The 19,691-nt window shown below is 41.1% G+C and overlaps 1 protein-coding gene and 1 long non-coding RNA gene across 2 annotated transcripts in view; one reads left to right on the forward strand and one right to left on the reverse strand.

Moving 5' to 3' along the window:
- The first annotated feature begins 8 nt into the window (after positions 1–8).
- The window catches only part of LOC129151566 (uncharacterized), a 46,675-nt gene continuing 26,992 nt past the window's right edge, over positions 9–19,691 (forward strand). Inside the window, exon 1 of the long non-coding RNA XR_008558221.1 lies at positions 9–155. This is a non-coding gene — a long non-coding RNA (uncharacterized LOC129151566). The remainder of the gene's footprint in view (positions 156–19,691) is intronic.
- SVEP1 (sushi, von Willebrand factor type A, EGF and pentraxin domain containing 1) overlaps positions 17,815–19,691 on the reverse strand; it is a 140,399-nt gene continuing 138,522 nt past the window's right edge. The window contains exon 48 of the mRNA XM_054726757.1: positions 17,815–18,242. Within this exon, the coding sequence (XP_054582732.1) occupies positions 18,221–18,242 (22 nt within the window). The 3' untranslated portion in view covers positions 17,815–18,220. The remainder of the gene's footprint in view (positions 18,243–19,691) is intronic.

Below are 19,691 nucleotides of genomic sequence, written 5' to 3' on the forward strand. Positions count from 1 at the left end.
TCGTTTTTATGCCATGACTATTAGTCGACGTGTGGTCAGCCAAGAATCAGCCAACTGCAGACGCAGTAATGTCTATTTTTGACCTCCTGCAACCCATTTCCATGCAGCCCTCTCCTTTCCCCAGGCCTGCAACCACCAAATGAGAACTCAGCAAGGTATCAGTAGATGGGTGAGCGTTATTATCAGTGGGGGTTTGGAAGGGTTTATTTTGCAGTTGAGGTACACATTAAAGTCTTACTCCTATAATAAGTTTCCTGTAAATTTGGTTTTATGAGTCATGGATTCCCTACACTTGGTTATTTTGCTGTAATTATTTAAGAGGCAAAGAAGCTTCCCTTGGGTGCACTGGATTAGGGGCTGGCACACTTTTTCTGGAAAGGCCCTGATAATAGTTGAGGGTGTATAGACCACATGCAGTGTTGCAAATTATTTTTTAAAATGTATTTTTATTGGCTTCAGAGAGGAAGGGAGAGGGAGAGAGAGATAGAAACATCAGTGGGAGAGAGAATCATTGATGGGCTGCCTCCTGCACACTCCACAACTGGAGATCGAGCCCACAACCCGGGCCATGTGCTCTGACTGGGAATTGAACCAGGATCTCCTGGTTCATAGATCGATGCTCAACCACTGAGCCACGTCACCTGGGCTTTGTAGCATATTCTTAGCTTACAAAAGCATCAACAGTTCGCCAAACCCTGCACATGATGATTTGTCATTTTCAGAATTTAGTGTCAGAAAAACCCCCAAATATGACCATGGCCAACGTTCCCCAAACCTTCTTTGGAGCAACAAGAATAACAACAAAGTGAGAAATAGCAGATTTCTATCTGAAGTAAGATCCTTCTTTGTGGTTTCCCGTACAACAGCCAGGTCTCCCAGGATGGGTTCCCCGCCTTTCCTCTCTTTATGCATTACATAAAATGTAAAGCATGACTATTTCTAGTATAGCCATAGACCAGGTTGTTTTTGTAGTGAATATCTACACCTTGCACCCATTTCTTCCACTTTCTACCAAAAATATACTAACTTTTCCACAGGCAAATTTATCCCCCCTCCATTTTATAGCAGCAGCTATGCAGTGGTATGGGATTAATGTAGGCCAAAACTCACACTCAGACCCTGATTACCTTAACCCAACCAGCAATCCTATCTTCAGGCCAGAAAGCAGGAAAGCCAGCAAAAGCAGTTCCTAGCACTTATGACATGGTTACTAAAATCTTATCTTTCCCCATCTGGATACAAACAAGACGATGCTGGTGGGCAGCTATTATAAAACACGCGGGAACCTGATCTTTGTTTAAGGCCAGCATTTTATAAAGCAGCGAGCAGAACTAGAGGGAATCTGTTATTGTTGTTTTTTGTTGTGTTTTTTTTTTTTAAATAATATCTTGATTTACTATCAGATAGAATATAGAAATTTCTCCACTTGGGTCTACTTGCAAGAACTATGACTTAACATCATGATTGGTGTTTTAAAATGTCTCCCATAAAGTTCACCATAGTAGAGCAATATCTAACTTTGGGATTCAGAAAGTTAATTTCCGGACCCCAATATGTTCAGGCTCAAAATATTCACGAATGCTCTGAAATACCCACTTGCCAACTGGCATTCCAGTGATTGAAACTTGCTTCCAAGCCTCCTCCACTGCCTAATATTTATCAAGGCAGAACATGGAAGAAAAATTAACCTTGGACTCACAAATGTTATTTTCCCACGTCATGGGAAAGGCGCTAAACTTGGGTAAAATAACCCGGTTCCAAATCTGTGTGAGATCTTGAGCAAATTATTACTTATCTAAGCTTCTACCTCCTAATCTGTGAAACGGGATCATGCTCACCTCATAGGGATATGGTGAGAACGAACAGATATGAAGTCTAGTCAAGTGGGTACAGTTTCCAGCCCACGCCAGCAAAGGCAAAGCATGCATCCCATGCTGACTTCCCAAGTTTATATTTCAGAAAGGGCTCTCTTCCCTCTTAGAGAATAGAAAACGAACAGCAACTCAACGTGCTCCCTTCTGTGTTGGCTGAACTCCAGAAAGGAAAAAGCAGGTTGCCACTGAACTGTCCACAAGCCTTTGGGACCACACTATGTTGGCCATACCACAGTGTTGGCCAACGCTTATAAACTGCAATATTTTAGGAATAAACAAAGCCTCCTACTCATCTTGAAACAAGTTGTAAGGTCTGGCCACACTGGGCCTCAAGTCCTGTGTTGCATGATAACTGCAAGGTGGAGAGAGAGCGGCTGCCCCTCAGAGGGGGCACGATCCATCCAGTTGACCCCCAGCCCCACTGTCTCCTTCTTACTTCCAGAACTCAAGGTGGACTGGCAAGATGCCATTTATTTTTTGTTGTGGGCGTGCAGCTACATTACTTTTACTATGATAACAAGTATTTGAAGCATTTCTAATGCATTTGTCCATGATCTGCTTTGTTCTTTCTTCTTTGCCTTGTGGTGCTGTTCTTACTTATATGACTTGGCTTCTAGTGGCTTTTGAGTTTGAGACCCCTGATGTTGCTTCTACCATCGCAGCCAGGAATCTTATTGATGGTTACATATTGAAGATGTATCAGGTCCTTCTCTCTTTTCTTTCCTCTCTTTTCCACCCAAGAAGGAAAGGTGATGTTCACACAGACTGAACATCTTCCAAGGCCTCAGTTAAGAACCACTGTTAAGACGTGTGGGCTTGTTTCTAGGCATCACTTTCATTTCCGTCAACTTACAAGTACCCAGTCAGTGAAGGCGATTGTCCACTCTACCGATGAGTCGATCGAGGTGAAGCAAGTTTATATAACTTATCCTCGCTAGAATTCATTTAGAATCCAAGTCTGGGCCACCTGTCACATAGGGAGGGACACAGGGCCAGCTAAAACATGCAAGTCTCTTAGAAGAGCCTTTAAGCCCTGGATGAACTGGAGTCAGAGTGATTTGCTTTTCGCTTCTGCACCAAGAAGACACTGACCATGACTACCCTCCCTTTCCTTAAGAAAATGAGCTCTTCTTGAACTTCACTGCATTTGGCAAGAACACAGTACAGAATTAACTCTCAGACACAGCTACTGTCTGACAAGCAGACAAACACCTGCCCCGTCCCTGGGTCCCTGGAAGGGGAGCGAGGCTGGGCAGTACTTTGCTTTTCGGTGCTGGTTGACTTTTCCACAGAACTCACTGCTAAGCAGCCTGCCCAGCCCAAGGGCAGGGACAGAACAAGCTGACGCCGCCCAGAGCCTGTTTGTTCGTAAGCAGATGAAGTGCTATTAAAACCCAGAAAACGACCACATTCCCAGAAATGAACAGCATTTTAATATGTTACAGAGTGCAGGGCAAATTTCTAGTCCTGGAAGAAAGCCCCTGGTCACGTATTTTTCAGAAGAAAAAAATCCAGGCTTTCCCTTGGCACTTGCCTGCCTTCTTTATTCCCTGACATGCACCCACATGTATTTTCCTAGACTCGTTTCTGACCTCACCGTGGGACTCATTAGCTCCAAGACAATCCGGGTGGAGTCTCTTTTTGAGAAGTCAGGGTTGAGTGGTTGTGGTATGTTTTTTTAATAATTCCAGGGTGGAATCCTAAGTGGGTTGGGAATCTTAAACCTTGAAAAAATTAACAAGAAAAAAAAAAAAAAAAAACAGAGTTGGAGGGAAAGAAACAAAGGGAGAAAGGAAGAGAAAGGATGAAAAGAAAGCCCGTGAGAGGAAAAGGGAGAAGGAAAGCCCAAAAGATGGCAAAGTGAAATTTTTTTACAAAACTATAAAATAAAGAAATCATCCATATACTTACTTGTAAACCACCTCAGAACTTAGAGACACACAGAGATATTAAGTACCACAGAAGTAGATAGGGAATTACTTAATACAAAACTCAGGTGACTATTAGTCTTATCCTAAGGAAGAATGTCAGTTTATTCTTTCTTACCAAATGCCCTGGTGGTATCTTGTTTTGTGTGTACAGGTTTAGGCTTTAGTTTCATGGGGAGATGGAGTTGGTCAAGGATATACATGAAAGAGAGATGAGAGGGGCTGCTCTAAAGTGCTTTGCGTGGAGGAAGAGAATTGTGTCCATTACTAGAGTCTTAATACTCAGTATGCTCTGCAGACTAGCAGTACCATCTGGGAATTTGTGAAAAAGGAAGAAAGGACGGAAGGGAGGGAGGGAGGGAGGGAGGACACAGAAAACCGTGTGATGGTTACCAGAAGAAAAGGGGGTGGGGGCAGGTGGAAGAGGGTGAAGGGGATCAAATATATGGTGACAGAAGGAGACTTGACTTTGGGTGGTGAGCACACACTGCAATATACGGATGATAGAATTGTACACCTGAAATCTGTATGATTTTATTAACCATTGTCCCCCAATACATTTAATAAAATTTAAAATAAAGAAAGAAGCTACAGGAACAACAGCAACAACAGAATAATAAATGAAAGGAGGGGGATGAGAAGGAAATTGTATACAGGAGGATAATGGATTTATAAGTAGGACTTGCATTGTGTGGACGAGAAGGGTGCATTCTCTTTAGTTCTCTAAGACCTTACTAGCTAAGGTCACAGAGACTTTGGCATCTCCTGGGAGCTTGATAGAAATGCAGAACCTCAGGATCCATCCCAGATCCAGTGAGTATGAGTCTGTATTCCAGGATTCCCAGGTGATTCTTAGGTTTGAGAAGCACTGCCTTAAACATCTCAGGGCGCTGTCTGTGGAACAGAAGACCTGGGACATGATGTATCAGCGTTGCCTGGGAATTGGGAGAAGTGCAAACTCTCAGGCCCCACCCTGGACCTACTGAATCAGAATTTCTAAGGGTGAGGCCCGGATGTATATGTCTTAACAAGCCCTCCAGGTGATTGTGCTGCATGCTCAAGTTTGAGAATCACTCGGGTTAGAAGCTGTCTAGAGGAAATAAGTGATAAAAGAGAGTGAGGAGAAGAGAGAAGGGAAGACTGAGATTGGGGTTTTTCTCCACTCTGTCAGGGAACTTCTATGGGGGGACATTATGAGGTTGGGGCACGGAAGTCCTCCACTTTTATAGAGAGCAAAGGGACCAGAAACTAGACTAAGAGGCATCCTTACCTCCTACCACTATGTCCATTACCTTTTGATTTTATCACCTTTATTTGAGACAAAATTATTAAATCTTTTTTTCCCCCCATCATGTATGCTTTTGCTCAAGGGTGAGTGTAGCCAACATGCTCAATAGCATGGGGAGGACAAAACATCCCCAAGTCAATGTCATATCATTTTACTCTAAAGAATGGATGATAAATAAATCCAGCCATGGAAGATCCTCCAATGGAGAAGGAATTTAAGGGGTGAAAGATGAGGAATCTAGTGCCTGGTTGCATGAGGATGCCACGGATATAGCGTGGGACATGCTTTAACCCTTTCCACATACCCTCCACTCTTCGACGTGGACAACTCTTCTTCCTTGATGTTAAATAAAGTCATACACAAGTGGACTTTTGAGCTCCATTTTCCACCACATTGCTGACCTATGAAGCCACCGCTCTCGTGATGTTCAGTACATTCTCTTACCACTCTATGGCAATCCAGAAAGATTACAAAGATGACTATAGCTGTCTAGTGTTGCACTTTACCTGCTCTTCTTGAGGCTGTAGTTGGAGAGGACCTACACGGAGTAAAGAGGAAGGGCTGGAGGAAGTGGCCAACCTTTTCTTCTCTACTCTATTCCTAATAGTGTCACTCTGGGTATGTCCCTCCACCCTGAGCTTTATGTTTAAAACCTGAATATTAAGAGAGTCGCTGGTCCCCCAAACTCTTCACTTTCCTAAGGCCTTTTCCATTCTGGCGACAACATTGCGGAGAGCTGTCAAGAGGACTGGCTTGTTGCGATTGTTACTACAGAAGCTGACTTGGGCAAAGGCACACTTCCTAGAGAGAGAAGTATGAAGCTGAAAGTCAGCACACAAGGAAAAAGAGAAAAATGATCATATCAACAATCCAGAGACAAAGTCAGGGTTTAGGGGTGCAGTCCAGAGATGCTGCCAAAAAGACAGGCCCTGCAGCACATGTTTCTGTGAATCACCAGGGAACTTGATGACCAGGCTGATAATGGGTGGAGGAGGTAGTTTAAGTGTGTGTGGAAGGGAATGCCTGTTTTAAGAGGCATCTTAAGGAAAAAAAACTAGATTTTTCCAACTCTGTTTTCCCATAGTCTCCACTCACTGATTCAGAAAACCAAACAGAGTTGGGATCTGGAGGGGCACTCCACAGTGACTCACACAAACAAAAACAACGAGGCTTAGAAAGAGCTCTGGAAAACTGGACAGATACATGCAAAAAAATGAAACTAGATCACCAACTTACACCATACACAAAAATAAACTCAAAATGGATACAGGACTTAAACATAAGACGGGAAACCATAAAAATACTAGAGGAATCCACAGGCAACAAAATCTCAGACATATGCCACAAGAACTTCTTCACTGACACTGCCCCTAGGGCAATGGAAGCTAAAGAGAAAATTAACAAATGGGACTACATCAAAATAAAAAGCTTTTTTACAGCAAAAGAAACCATCAACAAAACAACAAGAAAGCCCACTGCATGGGAAAACATATTTGCAAATGCTATCACTGATAAAGGTTTAATCTCCAACATCTACAGGCAGCTTATGCAACTTAATAAGAGGAAGATAAATGATCCAATAAAAAAATGGGCAACAGACCTAAACAGAATATTTTCAAAAGAAGACAGAAGAAAGGCCAAGAGACACATGAAAACATGTTCAAAGTCACTTATTATCCGAGAGATGCAAATCAAAACAACAATGAGGTACCATCTCACACCTGTCAGAATGGCTATCATCAACAAATCAACAAACAACAAGTGTTGGCGAGGATGCGGAGAAAAAGGAACCCTCGTGCACTGCTGGTGGGAATGCAGACTGGTGCAGCCACTGTGGAGAACAGTATGGAGTTTCCTCAAAAAACTGAAAATGGAACTCCCATTTGACCCAGTAATCCCACTCCTGGGAATATATCCGAAGAAACTAGAAACACCAATCAGAAAGGATATATGCACCACTATGTTCATAGCAGCACAATTTACAATAGCTAAGATTTGGAAACAGCCTAGGTGCCCATCAGCAGATGACTGGATCGGAAAACTGTGGTACATCTACACAATGGAATACTATGCTGCCATAAAAAAGAAGGAATTCTCATCATTTGCAGCAACCTGGATGGAATTGGAGAACATTATGCTAAGTGAAATAAGCCAGTCAATGAAAGAACAATACCACATGATCTCACTCATTTAGGGATAGTAAAGAACATTATAAAGTGGTGAACAAAAAGATAGATACAGAGACAGTAAAGCATCAAACAGACTTTCAAATTACAGGGGGAAAGTTTGGGAAAGGTGGGGGAGTTTTGAAATCAAACGAAGGACTTGTATGCATGCATATAAGCATAAACAATGGACGCAAAACTCTGGGGGGGGAGGGCATGTGTGGGTGTGGGGTGGGGGGGTAATAGTAAGATATGTACACATATAATACCTCAATAAAAATATTAAAAAAAAAAAAAAAAAAAAAAAAGAGCTCTGCTCAAATCAAAGTTTAGGGTTTCAAAGAACTCATGTTTTTTTCTTTATCTTGATGTTTCTTTTAAATTAGAAACAGCAGGGTTTAGAACACAGAGACTCAAGAAGGCTTTTCACAGATCTAGGAAAAACCTCTAGAATGCACTTAAGCTTATAAATTTTCATATGTTAAATACTATATAGATACAATTCCAGACACTGAAGATTTCATTTGATCATTTCTTATAAAATCTGAGATACTATGACAGTAAGATATATCATTAAACTGACAATTCTATATGCAATGACATTGTAGAATATACTCCCATTTCAGAGATGTTAAAATAGAAAAAAAAATGTTTTGGATGAATGACACATACTAAAGATACTAACTCTGTTGAATATTATGGTTTATGTTTAAGTCTAACTTTAACTGCTACCTAGACACTATTATATCTCAGGATATGGTTAGGCAACTCTGGCTAAGACCTCAAGGCCTTCTTCTAGTACCCAGGTCAGAATCCTGAGCACCAAGCCAGTAGAATTAAGTGTAGAGGGTCACTGGTGGCATGCTGGTAACAGGGGTGCTGGGCAGTTGGGTATAAAAAGCTTGATTGTCTTGGAAAATTGATAGCATGGCACATAAAAGGCCAAGGATAAGAGCGTTCTTCAATTCCAGTTCCAAGTACAGGACAGTGCAGTTATCTCCATCCTTGTTTCTTCTTTAGTGAAAGAGGCTTGGGACCATCAAGGCATCAAATCCATAAGATCCACAGAATGTCTCATTCACCTGTGTAGCATCAGCAAGGAAGCACTGGGCTAATGTTTGTACTTTCCTCTGAAGTGTTCATCTTTCAGTGTTGTTGTGAAGTTTCCTCCAGTTTAGCATGCTTGCCTGAACTGAATATGGGGTTAGGAAACTAAAAAGCCTGGGCAACTGCCCCATGGACAATTAGTGTAGTAATGGGACTCACAAGGAAATGTGCTTGAGAACAATGGACTGATCAGTAAATTACGTGAGCACCTACTTCTTTGTGAGAATCCCGAATCCTTACAACAACAATTACAGTGGGTCCTACTATTGCTTCCATTGTGAAGATCAGGAAAATGAGGCATTCTTGTCCAACTCATGTGGCTCGTAAGGTAGGAGTCAGGATCAAATATGGGTGGTTAAATTCAAGAGCATGTGCTTTAAATCACTGTACCCATAAATAAGAAATCAATCTCTCCATCAAGGAGATTCAGACACATAAACTAGCTGTAACACAAAAAAAAAGTACTTCAATAGAGATGTGTACAAAGTGCTATGGAGTCCAGAGAATGAAGCAATTACATTCAGGGATCTTACATATTAATAAGAAAATTAAGCATGAATGAGTTAGACTTTCTTTTTAATAAGGGAAACATCTTATTATTCTATAATTTCATCTCATACAGTTCCAAGATACCATGCATTTGCCTGTTTGTAGGTTGAACAGTAATGTACTCACTCCAAAATTCATGGGTGTCCAACACAAGGGTCTTTACATACAAACCAACATTTGGGTTGCAGAAAGTGTCACACACACACAAAAGTAAGGGGTATAATATAATAAACCCGCGAGTACCCCTCACTCAGTTTCCATTATTATCAGCATTATGCTGCTCTTGCTTTAGCTATACCCATCTTCCTTTTCTCCAAGCCCATTTTTCAAATTTATTCTGGAGCACTTGAAACCAAATCCAAGCACTCATGTTATTTCACTCATTACTATTTCAGTATGAATAGCTAAATATACCAGCTCTTAAAACATAATAAAAATATCATTATCCTAACCAATGACACGAGCAATTCCAAATAGTTCATCTAATCCCCAGTCTATGTCTAAATTTTCCTGATTAAAAAGCATGGTTTTAATGGATGAACTTGTACTTCTTTTGTACAGCATAGAGATAGACAGTTTTCTTTCTCTGTTCTAGTCTGGTATATTTGCAAAGACATGGAATCTTTTGGAGGAGCAATTTAGGCTGTTCAGAAATAACTATAAAATGAACAATTTTTATAGATCACACATGAAACACAACTTTATTTATAAGGTTAAAGCTACAAAGTAGATCAAAAAGCAAACAGCTGGCAATGATGGAAATGGAACGGCATGTGCCCTGTACCTGGGGACTCCCCTGCATGCTCTTTTGGTATGCTATATGAAAGCTCTTCCCCGCCCCCCACCCCACCAATATTTTATTTCATTCTTTCCTTAGTATTGTTTGAGCACCTGCTATATACCAAGTATCACCAAAGACATATTGATAAATAAGATATAACCTTGTCTTCAAGCGGGGAGGGACGGAGGTGAATGATAACCATCTGCTATGGGCCAAACTCCGAACTGCAGTGGAGAAGCGACTACCAGCAGGGGGAAATCAGAACAGGAAACAGGAGTCTACTGGATAGGAGGGGGAAAGGCATATACAAGGAGTCGAGTTTGTAAATTAAAGTGTGCTATATGTCAGAAGGTAAGATTAGGAGAGAAACCAGGTGGAACTATTTGAGACATTTTATAAATTTTTAACTATAAGAGAGGGGACAAGGAACTGTAGGAATCTGTAGAGTTCAATGTCCCATTCTTGTTTGTACTGTATGCATCTCACTCCTGGTTGTCTTGGTACTAGATCTTCAAATTATAGGGACTGTATTAAAATATAAAGCACATTAAATAAACATAGTCTGAAGCAGAACTTGTAGTTTGTTTTACCTTGGGGAAAGTTCTTGGGTGTTGTTAGGAAGGGGTGTATGATAGTTGACCAGAAGTTCAACTAGACCTGAAGCTCAGCTAGCTGAGAAGTTCAGCTCGACCAGATCACAGAGACAGGTCCTGCCATTAAGACCAAGGAAAAGGATGACTGTGACTTGGGTATATTTGTTTTTCCTTCAGTTTATAATACAACCAGCAAAACAGAAGTAGTAATAATGATATGCCTGAGATCAAGAATACAAAAGAATGGGTGTGCCTTCTGTTGCCTCCATTGTTCCACTGGCTAGGGTCATCAAAGTTTGGCCATGTCAGCAGCCTATGCAGTGAGGAATCAACCAGAGCTCAGTGCCTGGTCTACCTTTTATTTTAGTAGGAGACACCAGAGCACCCAAGAGTCTACCCTATTAAAATAAGTTTTTACAACAACATGTTATAGTCTTTTGAATTCCATTCTTTATTTTTGGGTATACTTAAGGTTCAAGTGTAGCAAGCTGGACAGCGGCTTAAGATCAAAGTGATAAACTATTTTGATAGGGATAAAAAGGTGTGTGTGTGTGTGTGTGTGTGTGTGTGTGTGTGTGTGTGTGTGTTGAGAGCTTCTGGATATATCTAACCTATTGCTTCTCCTTCTGAATCTCAATACACCACACTCATACACAGAGTATATTCACTATGTAGTTGAATATCCATATTGGTTTGCCTGTTCTACTCATTGCTGACTAGAAGGAATCTTGGAATGAGAAAGGGCAGAGATCACATACCCTGTGTTTTATATAAGCTGATCTTTGGGTGGAGATGAGAAGGTGGGTTTAGAATAAAGTCAGCATCATCTGAGAGCTCAAGAACACATGACAGAAAGAAAAGTGTGGGGATGGTATCACAATGGTGGGGTTAGGTGAGAACTGGGGGTAGAGGAAAGTGACATGGGAAAAGGAAATGGCTTGTATAAAGACCTCAAGACGAGAGTGTGGATATTCAGAGAACTTAAAGGCATGCAACGTGAGGTCCTCTCAATGCTGCAATTATGACTTATGGAACATTTGGGGCTGTCCTTTAAACGTAGCCTGAAGTTATTGGGTGGGACTCTTACAAAAAACAAAGCTGCCTTGTGATTAGGAACATTTTCTTTTGCAAACATCAGAAACATAGCCTGTAATAATAAACTACCATAGCTATAAAGCTTGCCTGGGGTTGAAAATGCCAGCCATATTCTCGCTAGGGTTTAAGCTCTAGAAAGTGTGCTGTGGCTGACTTGGAACCTTAGCCTTGGGCTTCAGGTGTCAGGAGAGTAATTTCCGGATCTTGTAGGTATTGCTTCTTTGTTCCTCAGGTTTTTGTTGTTGTTGTTGTTGTTTTGTTTTTGTTAATTCTCACCTGAGGATATTTTTCCATTGATTTTTAAAGAGAGTGGAAGGGAGAGGGAGAGACAGAAAGAAACAATGATGTGAGAGAGACACATTGATTGGTTGCCTCCTGCCTGCACACCAACCAAGGCCGGGAACCTGCAACCAATGTAAGTGCCCTTGACTGGAATCAAACTCGGGATCCTTTAGTCCGTGTGATGACACTATCCACTGGGCCAAACTCGCCAGGGCTGTATGTCAGTTTTCTTTAATGTAAAGTGGGAGCTCTGTAGAGTTAGTGGCGATGGGCTGGGGAAGGGATGAGCAGAGGGAGGAACATCAACATTTGTTCAGCCATTGCTCCATGTTAGGCATCCACATAACTTCCAATTCTCACAACTTTAAGAGACAATGTAGGAGAAAGTACATTTTAAATTACAGGGGCAGAATACAACTTCTAAGGTGCACAAAAAAGAGTTTGGAACTATTTCCCCTTTGACTATATAGTTTGTAGATTCTCAGTAAAAGATACATAGTCTTTGAAAGAACCCTATATAATAAAGAGCTAATATGCAAATGGTCGTCACACCCTCATACCATCATGCCATAACAGCTCAGACACTCAACACTGGGGAGAGAGGAATGGGGACCAGCCAGGCTGCGGCCCAGGAGAGGGACAAGTCGCCTGCCCCGTGGTCCCAGGCACCTGCGGCTGCGGCCCAGGCAAAGATGCCCGCCTACGGTCCTCTGCAGCTGCGGCCAGCCCAGGTCCTGGGTGCCTGTGGCTGGCCAGAGGGAGGGAAGCCCGGGTCCTGGGTGCCTATGATCTGCCAGAGGAGGGAATCCTGGGTCCTGGGTGGTAGGCGAGGCAGAGGTGGTTAGGAGCGATCAGGCCAGTAGGGGAGCGGTTAGGGGCAATCAGGCAAGCAGGCAGAGGGGTTAGGGGCGATCAGGCAGGCAGGCAGGCAGGCAGGGGAGCAGTTATGAGCCAGTGGTCCCGGATTGCAAGAGGCAGTCGGACATCCCCCGAGGGGTCCTGGATTGGAGAGGGTGCAGGCCAGGCTAAGGGACCCCCATGCATGAATTTTGTGCACCAGGCTTCTAGTATGGCATAACTGAGAAATGCACGCAGGTAGTTTTTGCTACTTTTTTATGGTCTTCACTGTAATCCATTTGTTCAGGTTTTTCTAGTTTGTCAGTTTGCACTCTTTATTCCACTTGCTGATCAGATACACTTTTATCTTCCAGGAGCATAAACAAGTGCTTGAGCACTTGGCTGGAAGAGTGAAAGGTCCAGTGGACACAGTGAAAGGAGGAATCTTCATGATTCAGAAGGGCGAGGATGGGTGGGTAATAGACAGGTCAGGACTTGGGAGGGTGGAGCAAACACTAGAAATGGTTTCTATGAGGAGTGGGTGTGATCAGCATTTCCTCTGAAGAGAGGAAGGCAGCAGTCTCGTACAGACACCCAAGCAGCCTAGATATATGCGAGTTTCTTTAGAGTAACTTGGCTTCTTTCACAAAACTTAACACCCAGGAATCTCCTGCCGAGGATCCCATATGCTTGGTGGCTTTGCTTGCAGCCAGGATCCTGTGGCAGCAGTACCAGCTGGAGACAATGCAGCCCTGACAATATGTTTGCAGCTTTTCATTATTTTCTAAAGAGTCCATTTCTTTCAGGTTCCATCCAAGTCTACACTTTGGGTCCAAGTTACCTTGAATGGTTGTTAAGATAATTGGGGGGAAGAAATAAAGATCTGAAGTTGTTGTTACTGCCCAAAGCCAGAGTTAGGAGGGAATCGTAAGTAGCTCTAATCCCTAAACCACCGCCCCCCCCCCCCCCCCCCGCCCCCCAAACAGTATTGCTGCTGCTATGCTGGTTGTTAAGGAAGCATAAGAAAGTAATTCTGAAGGAACTTGGCTAGAAAATTTGAGATATTAAGTGTCTACCTTATATGTTCATCTGCAGCATAAAGCACAAAGATATTCAGAAAGAATGAAGGGGGAAGAGACAAAGAAAGAGAAACATTGATGTGAGAGAGACACATTGATTAGTTGCATCCGAGGTACACGCCCTTGTTGGGAATTGAACCCGGGACCATTCAGTTCTCGGGCTGATGCTCTATCCACTGAGCCAAACTGGCTGGGGCTAAGGTAGAATAGTTTAGAATTCTTTATTGTCTGACCTTTCATGCATGCCTATATTTTCACCAATAATAATGCCATGATGACCTTTATTATGGCTAAAACTTGCTTTATATTAGCTCAGTATATATAAAAATACCTTTACTGTTAAAGTGCTTTCTAAAATTATTATACCAACTTACACTCTCAATGACAATGTATAAAATTTCCTATTTCATTCCACATTTGCCAGCAATGTTTTTAATGTTAAAAATAAGTTATTGCTAATCTGATAAACGAAACGGTTTCTCACTATTTGAATACTGGTGAGGTTGACATTTCCTCTCATACATATGAATTTATTATATTTCTTTGGTGAGATATCTGTGTTCTTGAGTTCCATAAAAGTTTTTCAATTTATATAACACATACATTATAATGAAAATTATTCCTTGGTCTGTCATAAAAATGTGTCTTTACATTTTGATTATGATTTTTTGAATGACATCCAGACTTTCTATGTACTTTTGAAATGTAATCTGCTCATCATTCCTACTATGATTTCTCTTACCTTATAGGTTTAGGTTTTTAAGTCTTCAAATTCTTGAGAAAAAGTCTAAAAATACATATTTTTGTTTTAGTATTTATGCTTAACTCCCCAATGAACCTTGAATTTATTTTTTAGATGATAATATAAAAGCTTTTCAAATTTTTACCAATTGTCTAATGCCAGTCACTCAAAACTTCTCTCACTTTCTAATATAATGAAATTCCATTGATTATTGATGTTTTCTTGATCACTTATGAGTTTTTAAATAGAATATTTGAAATTATAGGTATAGACCATCACAGTGCTGCTTTTGTGATTCTTGACCTAGCATGTACTATTTTAATTACTGCAACTTTTCTTATTTTTTAGTACAGATGGCCCTTTTCATTATTTTTCTTTAAAATATTATAATTTTTTAATTCTTAATAAATACTAAATATATAATTTGGTCATGCTACTACCTGCTCCTCTCCCCACCCCCCAAAAAAATCCAATATGGCAAATGTGATTGGAATTACATTAGTACTACAATTTTATTTGGGAAAAATCAATATGTTTAAGACATGTTTTCTCATCCAGGAAATAAAATGCTTCTTATTTGAGCATTTATAAATGTTTATAGATTTATAGAGTAATTTTATAGTGTTCTTCCTTGTGACTACATACATCTTATTTATATAATACATACCTATATTATTATTAATATTGTAAGATCTTTTTCACTATATTTTTATTTATAAACTAGAGGCCCGGTGCACAAAATTTCGTGCACTGGGGAGGGGGGTCCCTCAGCCCTGCCTGTGCCCTCTCGCAGTCCGGGACCCCTCGGCAGACATCCTTCTCGCAGTCTGGGACTCGCCCGCCTTATTTGCGAGCCATGAGCCTGGCTTCTGGGTGAGCGGTGTTCCCCCTGTGGGAGCACACTGACCACCAGGGGGCAGCTCCTGCGTTGAGCATCTGTTCCCTGGTGGTCAGTGTGTGTCATAGAGGCCAGTTGTTCTGCTGTGCAGTCAATTTGCATATTAGGATTTTATTATATAGGATGACATGCAGGAAAGCTCTTTGTTTTTGTATATTTATCAGTAACCACCCAGTTTCCTGAACTCAGTGTTTCTAATGGATTTTCACCTTATAAGGTATAGCATCATATCTTCTGCCAAAATGAAAATTGTTACTCTTAACTTTTTCATTTTATACCCTTTATTTACTTTATAAATTTATATACTATGGCTTTGGCTGGAACTCACAGAATGATGTTTAAAATCAAGCCCTGGCCAGTGTGGTTCAGTTGGTTGGGCATCATCCCATGCACCAAAAGATTACCAATTTGATTCCTGGTCAGTGCACATGCCCAAGTTGCAGGTTTGATCTCCGATAGGGGGCATGCAAGAGATAATGAATTGATGATCTACTCTCACATTGATATATATTGATATATATATTTCAGGAAGGGAGAGAGAGAGAGAGGGAGAGAGAGAGAAATATCAACGATGAGAGAATAAATTTTCTGGTTCCATTTTTCTATTACTTCGATTTTGAGATTTGTTTTATAGTTTTATGATTAGAAATAAAAAAAGTGCAACATAATTTAGAAGTTGGTAAGATAGCTACATATATAAAAGGCTAATATGCTAAGTGTCCCTCCACCCGTACAACTGGTGGCTATGATGTGCACTGACCACCAGGGAGCAGACACTAAATGCAGGAGCTGCCATGTTGCACACTGGCCATTTACAGAGAAATGGCAGCATGGACCTGGTGCCAAGAAAGCAACACTCGGCTTCCCCTAAGTGGGACACATGTCCCACCACCACCCCAGAGCGACACCCCACAAAATCACAGCCAACGCTGCCATGGCGCAAAATGCAGCCCACAGCCCAGCCCAGCCTGGAAACAGTGGCTGTGGGTGTAGGGTAATGACATCACATAGTAATGCCTGGCTTTCTCTCCCTAGCAACTAGTCTCCTTGCAGTTTCTTCAGCCCAGGAACTCGACTTACTTTATAGCCAGGTGGAAACATTTACTCTTTAACCAAATGTCTGTGAAGCGTTTTCCCATGCGTCATCTCATTTGATCCTCACAGAAGTCCTGGAGTAGGTAGATAGGAGACTCGATAGAATCCTATTTTCTTTTCATTAGCAGGACAATGGAGATTTAGAAAGCTTAGAAACTTGACCCGACTGAAAAGAAGAAATGGTGGATCTTGAAAATGGCTTCAGGTTTTCTCACTGTGCAGAATATAGTCAAACACTGCTGCAGTTAAATATTTTACCCTTTGTTCTCCCTGCATGATCTACAATAATAATCTGCTTCGTGTTGATATTTACTGCTGTGTTGCTGACAATTACCTGAATGAGAAGTTGGGGTGCTTCACTGGGCTGGAAAAAGTTTAGCTAAATCAGAAATCAGGTTTAATTAAGCAAGTTTATTCTATATCTATAAAAGGCTAAGTTGACTTGTGCATGCGTGATACATATAAAGCTCTTGCTGGCACTAATCACACGTGTGTGTTTCCATCAGTCATTGTCAATCATGAATTTGGTTGACACTTCTATTATAGAGAAAGGGTGAATAGCGACATTAAAATATTTCTTCTAATTAATTTCATTTCAATGTGCACAAATCCATGCACCGGGCCACTAGTAAATAAATAAAAGATATATTCATAAGCATGTAAGATTGGCCAAGAGAGTGAATGTCAGGAGAAGGAGTCAATAGCTGAGGGAAGTTCAGGGCAATGGAGAGAACCAAGAGGACAATAAAGATCTTTTTCAGCATTCATGTCTCCACAGTGTTACAATGCACCCTGTGCCTATGTGGAAGTCGTTCTCCCAGAGGTTGGAGACGAGTTTTTCTATTTTAAACAAAATTGTGATTTTCCTATTTTAAACAAAATCTAGTATTTGGCTTTATTTTCCAGAAGTCTGGGGAAATCTTTATGCTGGTAGAAGTACAGGGATGGAGTTAGGTGGAGCAGCGGGGGCTGAGGGGAAGCTCAGCTCTACCTTGGGTATAGCCTCAATTCATTTTTGCAGGTTGGACCAGTAGCAGAGTTCTGGTGAACTTGTCCCATTTGCCTTTTCCTTCCCCTTTCCTGTCCTCTTATTGCTACTGTCTTTCTTCCAAAGCAATTGTGGGATTGTGATCCAGAAAGGGCTCTCTGTTACTCTTCCAGTTCTTGCATTTTTTATGCCAGATGTGAGAAGGAAGGGGAGCACTTTATTTTGTGTGTCATGGTCATGATGTTCAACCCAACCCCCACATCTACTAAGTTGATACCTATGGCTTTCCAAACGTTGGGAAAGGAGTTAGCCAGGCTGTCCTCAGCACCAGGACACCATTTCACGTGGAGGGTAGTAGATCCAACAGCGATTCTCTGATTAAATAAAAGGAAACCTTCACGGTTACACATATTGTACAGAAGATGGAAATAGAATGAAGGTGTCTCCTTTACTGTAATCTCTTGGTATACTACATGTGATCCAGCACAGATACAAGTCATTAATCCTCTTCATTGTTTTGTGGCCACCTCACAAAATGGCACTATCCAGTAAAATATTATTTAGTAGCAAAATATATTTTAATTGAAACATCATTTTAAGTAACTGAATAAAAATGTGTACCAGGAACTTTCCCAACAGACAGCAGAGTATGTACATTTTGTGAGTGGAGCAGCATCTATTTAATATATTTTTATATAGAAAATACAGGCATATTTAAAAATGGAAACATGTAAGAAAGTATATCACAAGAAATAACAAATATAACACAAAATAAAAAGGTAAACCCCAAATAACGAGTGTACTACACAAAACGAGACCCAGCACCATGTTGGAATTTCTTTGCGTAAGTTCCAGGATGCCCAGGGCTACCAGGAAGAGATGACCCTGCTCTTAGGAGAGCTCCTTGGTTGTGCAGTGGTTAAAACCCAGTCCTCCTTTTCCTGGAACAGAAAAAACAAAGAGATTCAACAGAAAAGACTGAACTGAAGAGGTAATAGCCCCTTTGGGGTCAATTTAAACAGGATTGAAAATCTCAGATACCTGGGCATTATCCATGGCGTTGTTTATAAAGATGGGAGTCATTCCTTGAGACAACTAAAGGGCGTGAAGATCATGTGCTAACTCATGAAAAAATCCAAGAATCAGCATTTTAGCCTTGGCTCTGTCACTAGTTTCCTGTCTGATAATCCTCTCATCTGTAAACTGAGGGTTTGGACTTCATGAACCCAAAGGTCTCTTATAGCTTTCACAGTCTATAATTTTTATTTGTGGTATTTGCTTAGGATCAATTTTATGAAGAAGGACATAGAGATCAGGGGAAATACCATCTCTTTTTTAAGGATTGAACTATCTGGGAACAATACCAGGTGAGTCTTATTCATTGGTAGAGAAGGTAACTGGTTGAGGTATTTAATTAATGCTACAGGGCATTTCTTCGCTGGCTGTCACAGATGCCCAGAAATTGCTCCATCTGTCAACAAACATTTGTTGAGCATTAATTTTTGTGCCTGTGCTAAGCATGAGGGATACAATCTTTTAACTACTCAATCTCACGGGAGAGAAGAAAATAAAACATGATTTGTAAACATTTATTGTTTTAATTTCTCAGAAAAGCTTTCTCCCCTCCCCATTTCAGGGAATTATATTCCACCTTTCTTTCCTCTGGGAACTGCCAGTCTCCTCTCCCCTTTACCCAAAGGTGAGGTAAAAGTTTTGACAAGAAGACTCTTCATGTTAGTACGACATAGCCCGACCTAGGATCACAGTTGACTGATTGATTCACGGTTGCCCCCTGAATCCACCTGGACTAGGCAGTTCTTCTGATTTTTAAACTGGGTCTGCACACTATTTCAGTGGATACAGTAGTATGACATGTAAAATGCGGGAGCTGCAAGCACTGAACAGCAGAGAAAACCATGCTGCAGCAGGAGAAAGGATGGAGTAGATGCTGGAGAGAGAAGGTGAGACAGGAGGTGGAGAAGCTTCAGGTGGCTTTCAAGTCCTCATTCGGATCCTCCTGATGTTCAGCCATCCATGTAATTGGGTTCCATGCAAGGTCCCTCAATTGTGATAACAAATCCCTTTCTTTGCTTAAACTAGTTAGAGTTGCAATTAGAGTCCTCACTAATATGGATCTTCTAGAAAAATGGATCACAGTATAATGGGGGATGGGGAGGGGCTGCCCAGTCCTTGAATGTGGGATACACTTCCAAGCTTAATTTGCCATATATTTTTTGATTCCTTTATCAACGTTTGCACAAAAAATGTAATTTTGTTCTCTTTATTAGACTATTTTCACATAGACTCTTTTGGGAGTATTTTGATGTTAGGAAACCACACAAACTCAGGTTTCCTTATCTGTTCGAAGGAGTTGAAATAGAAAGTCTAAA

The sequence above is a fragment of the Eptesicus fuscus genome, chromosome 15, assembly GCF_027574615.1.
Source record: "Eptesicus fuscus isolate TK198812 chromosome 15, DD_ASM_mEF_20220401, whole genome shotgun sequence".
NCBI lineage: Eukaryota > Metazoa > Chordata > Mammalia > Chiroptera > Vespertilionidae > Eptesicus > Eptesicus fuscus.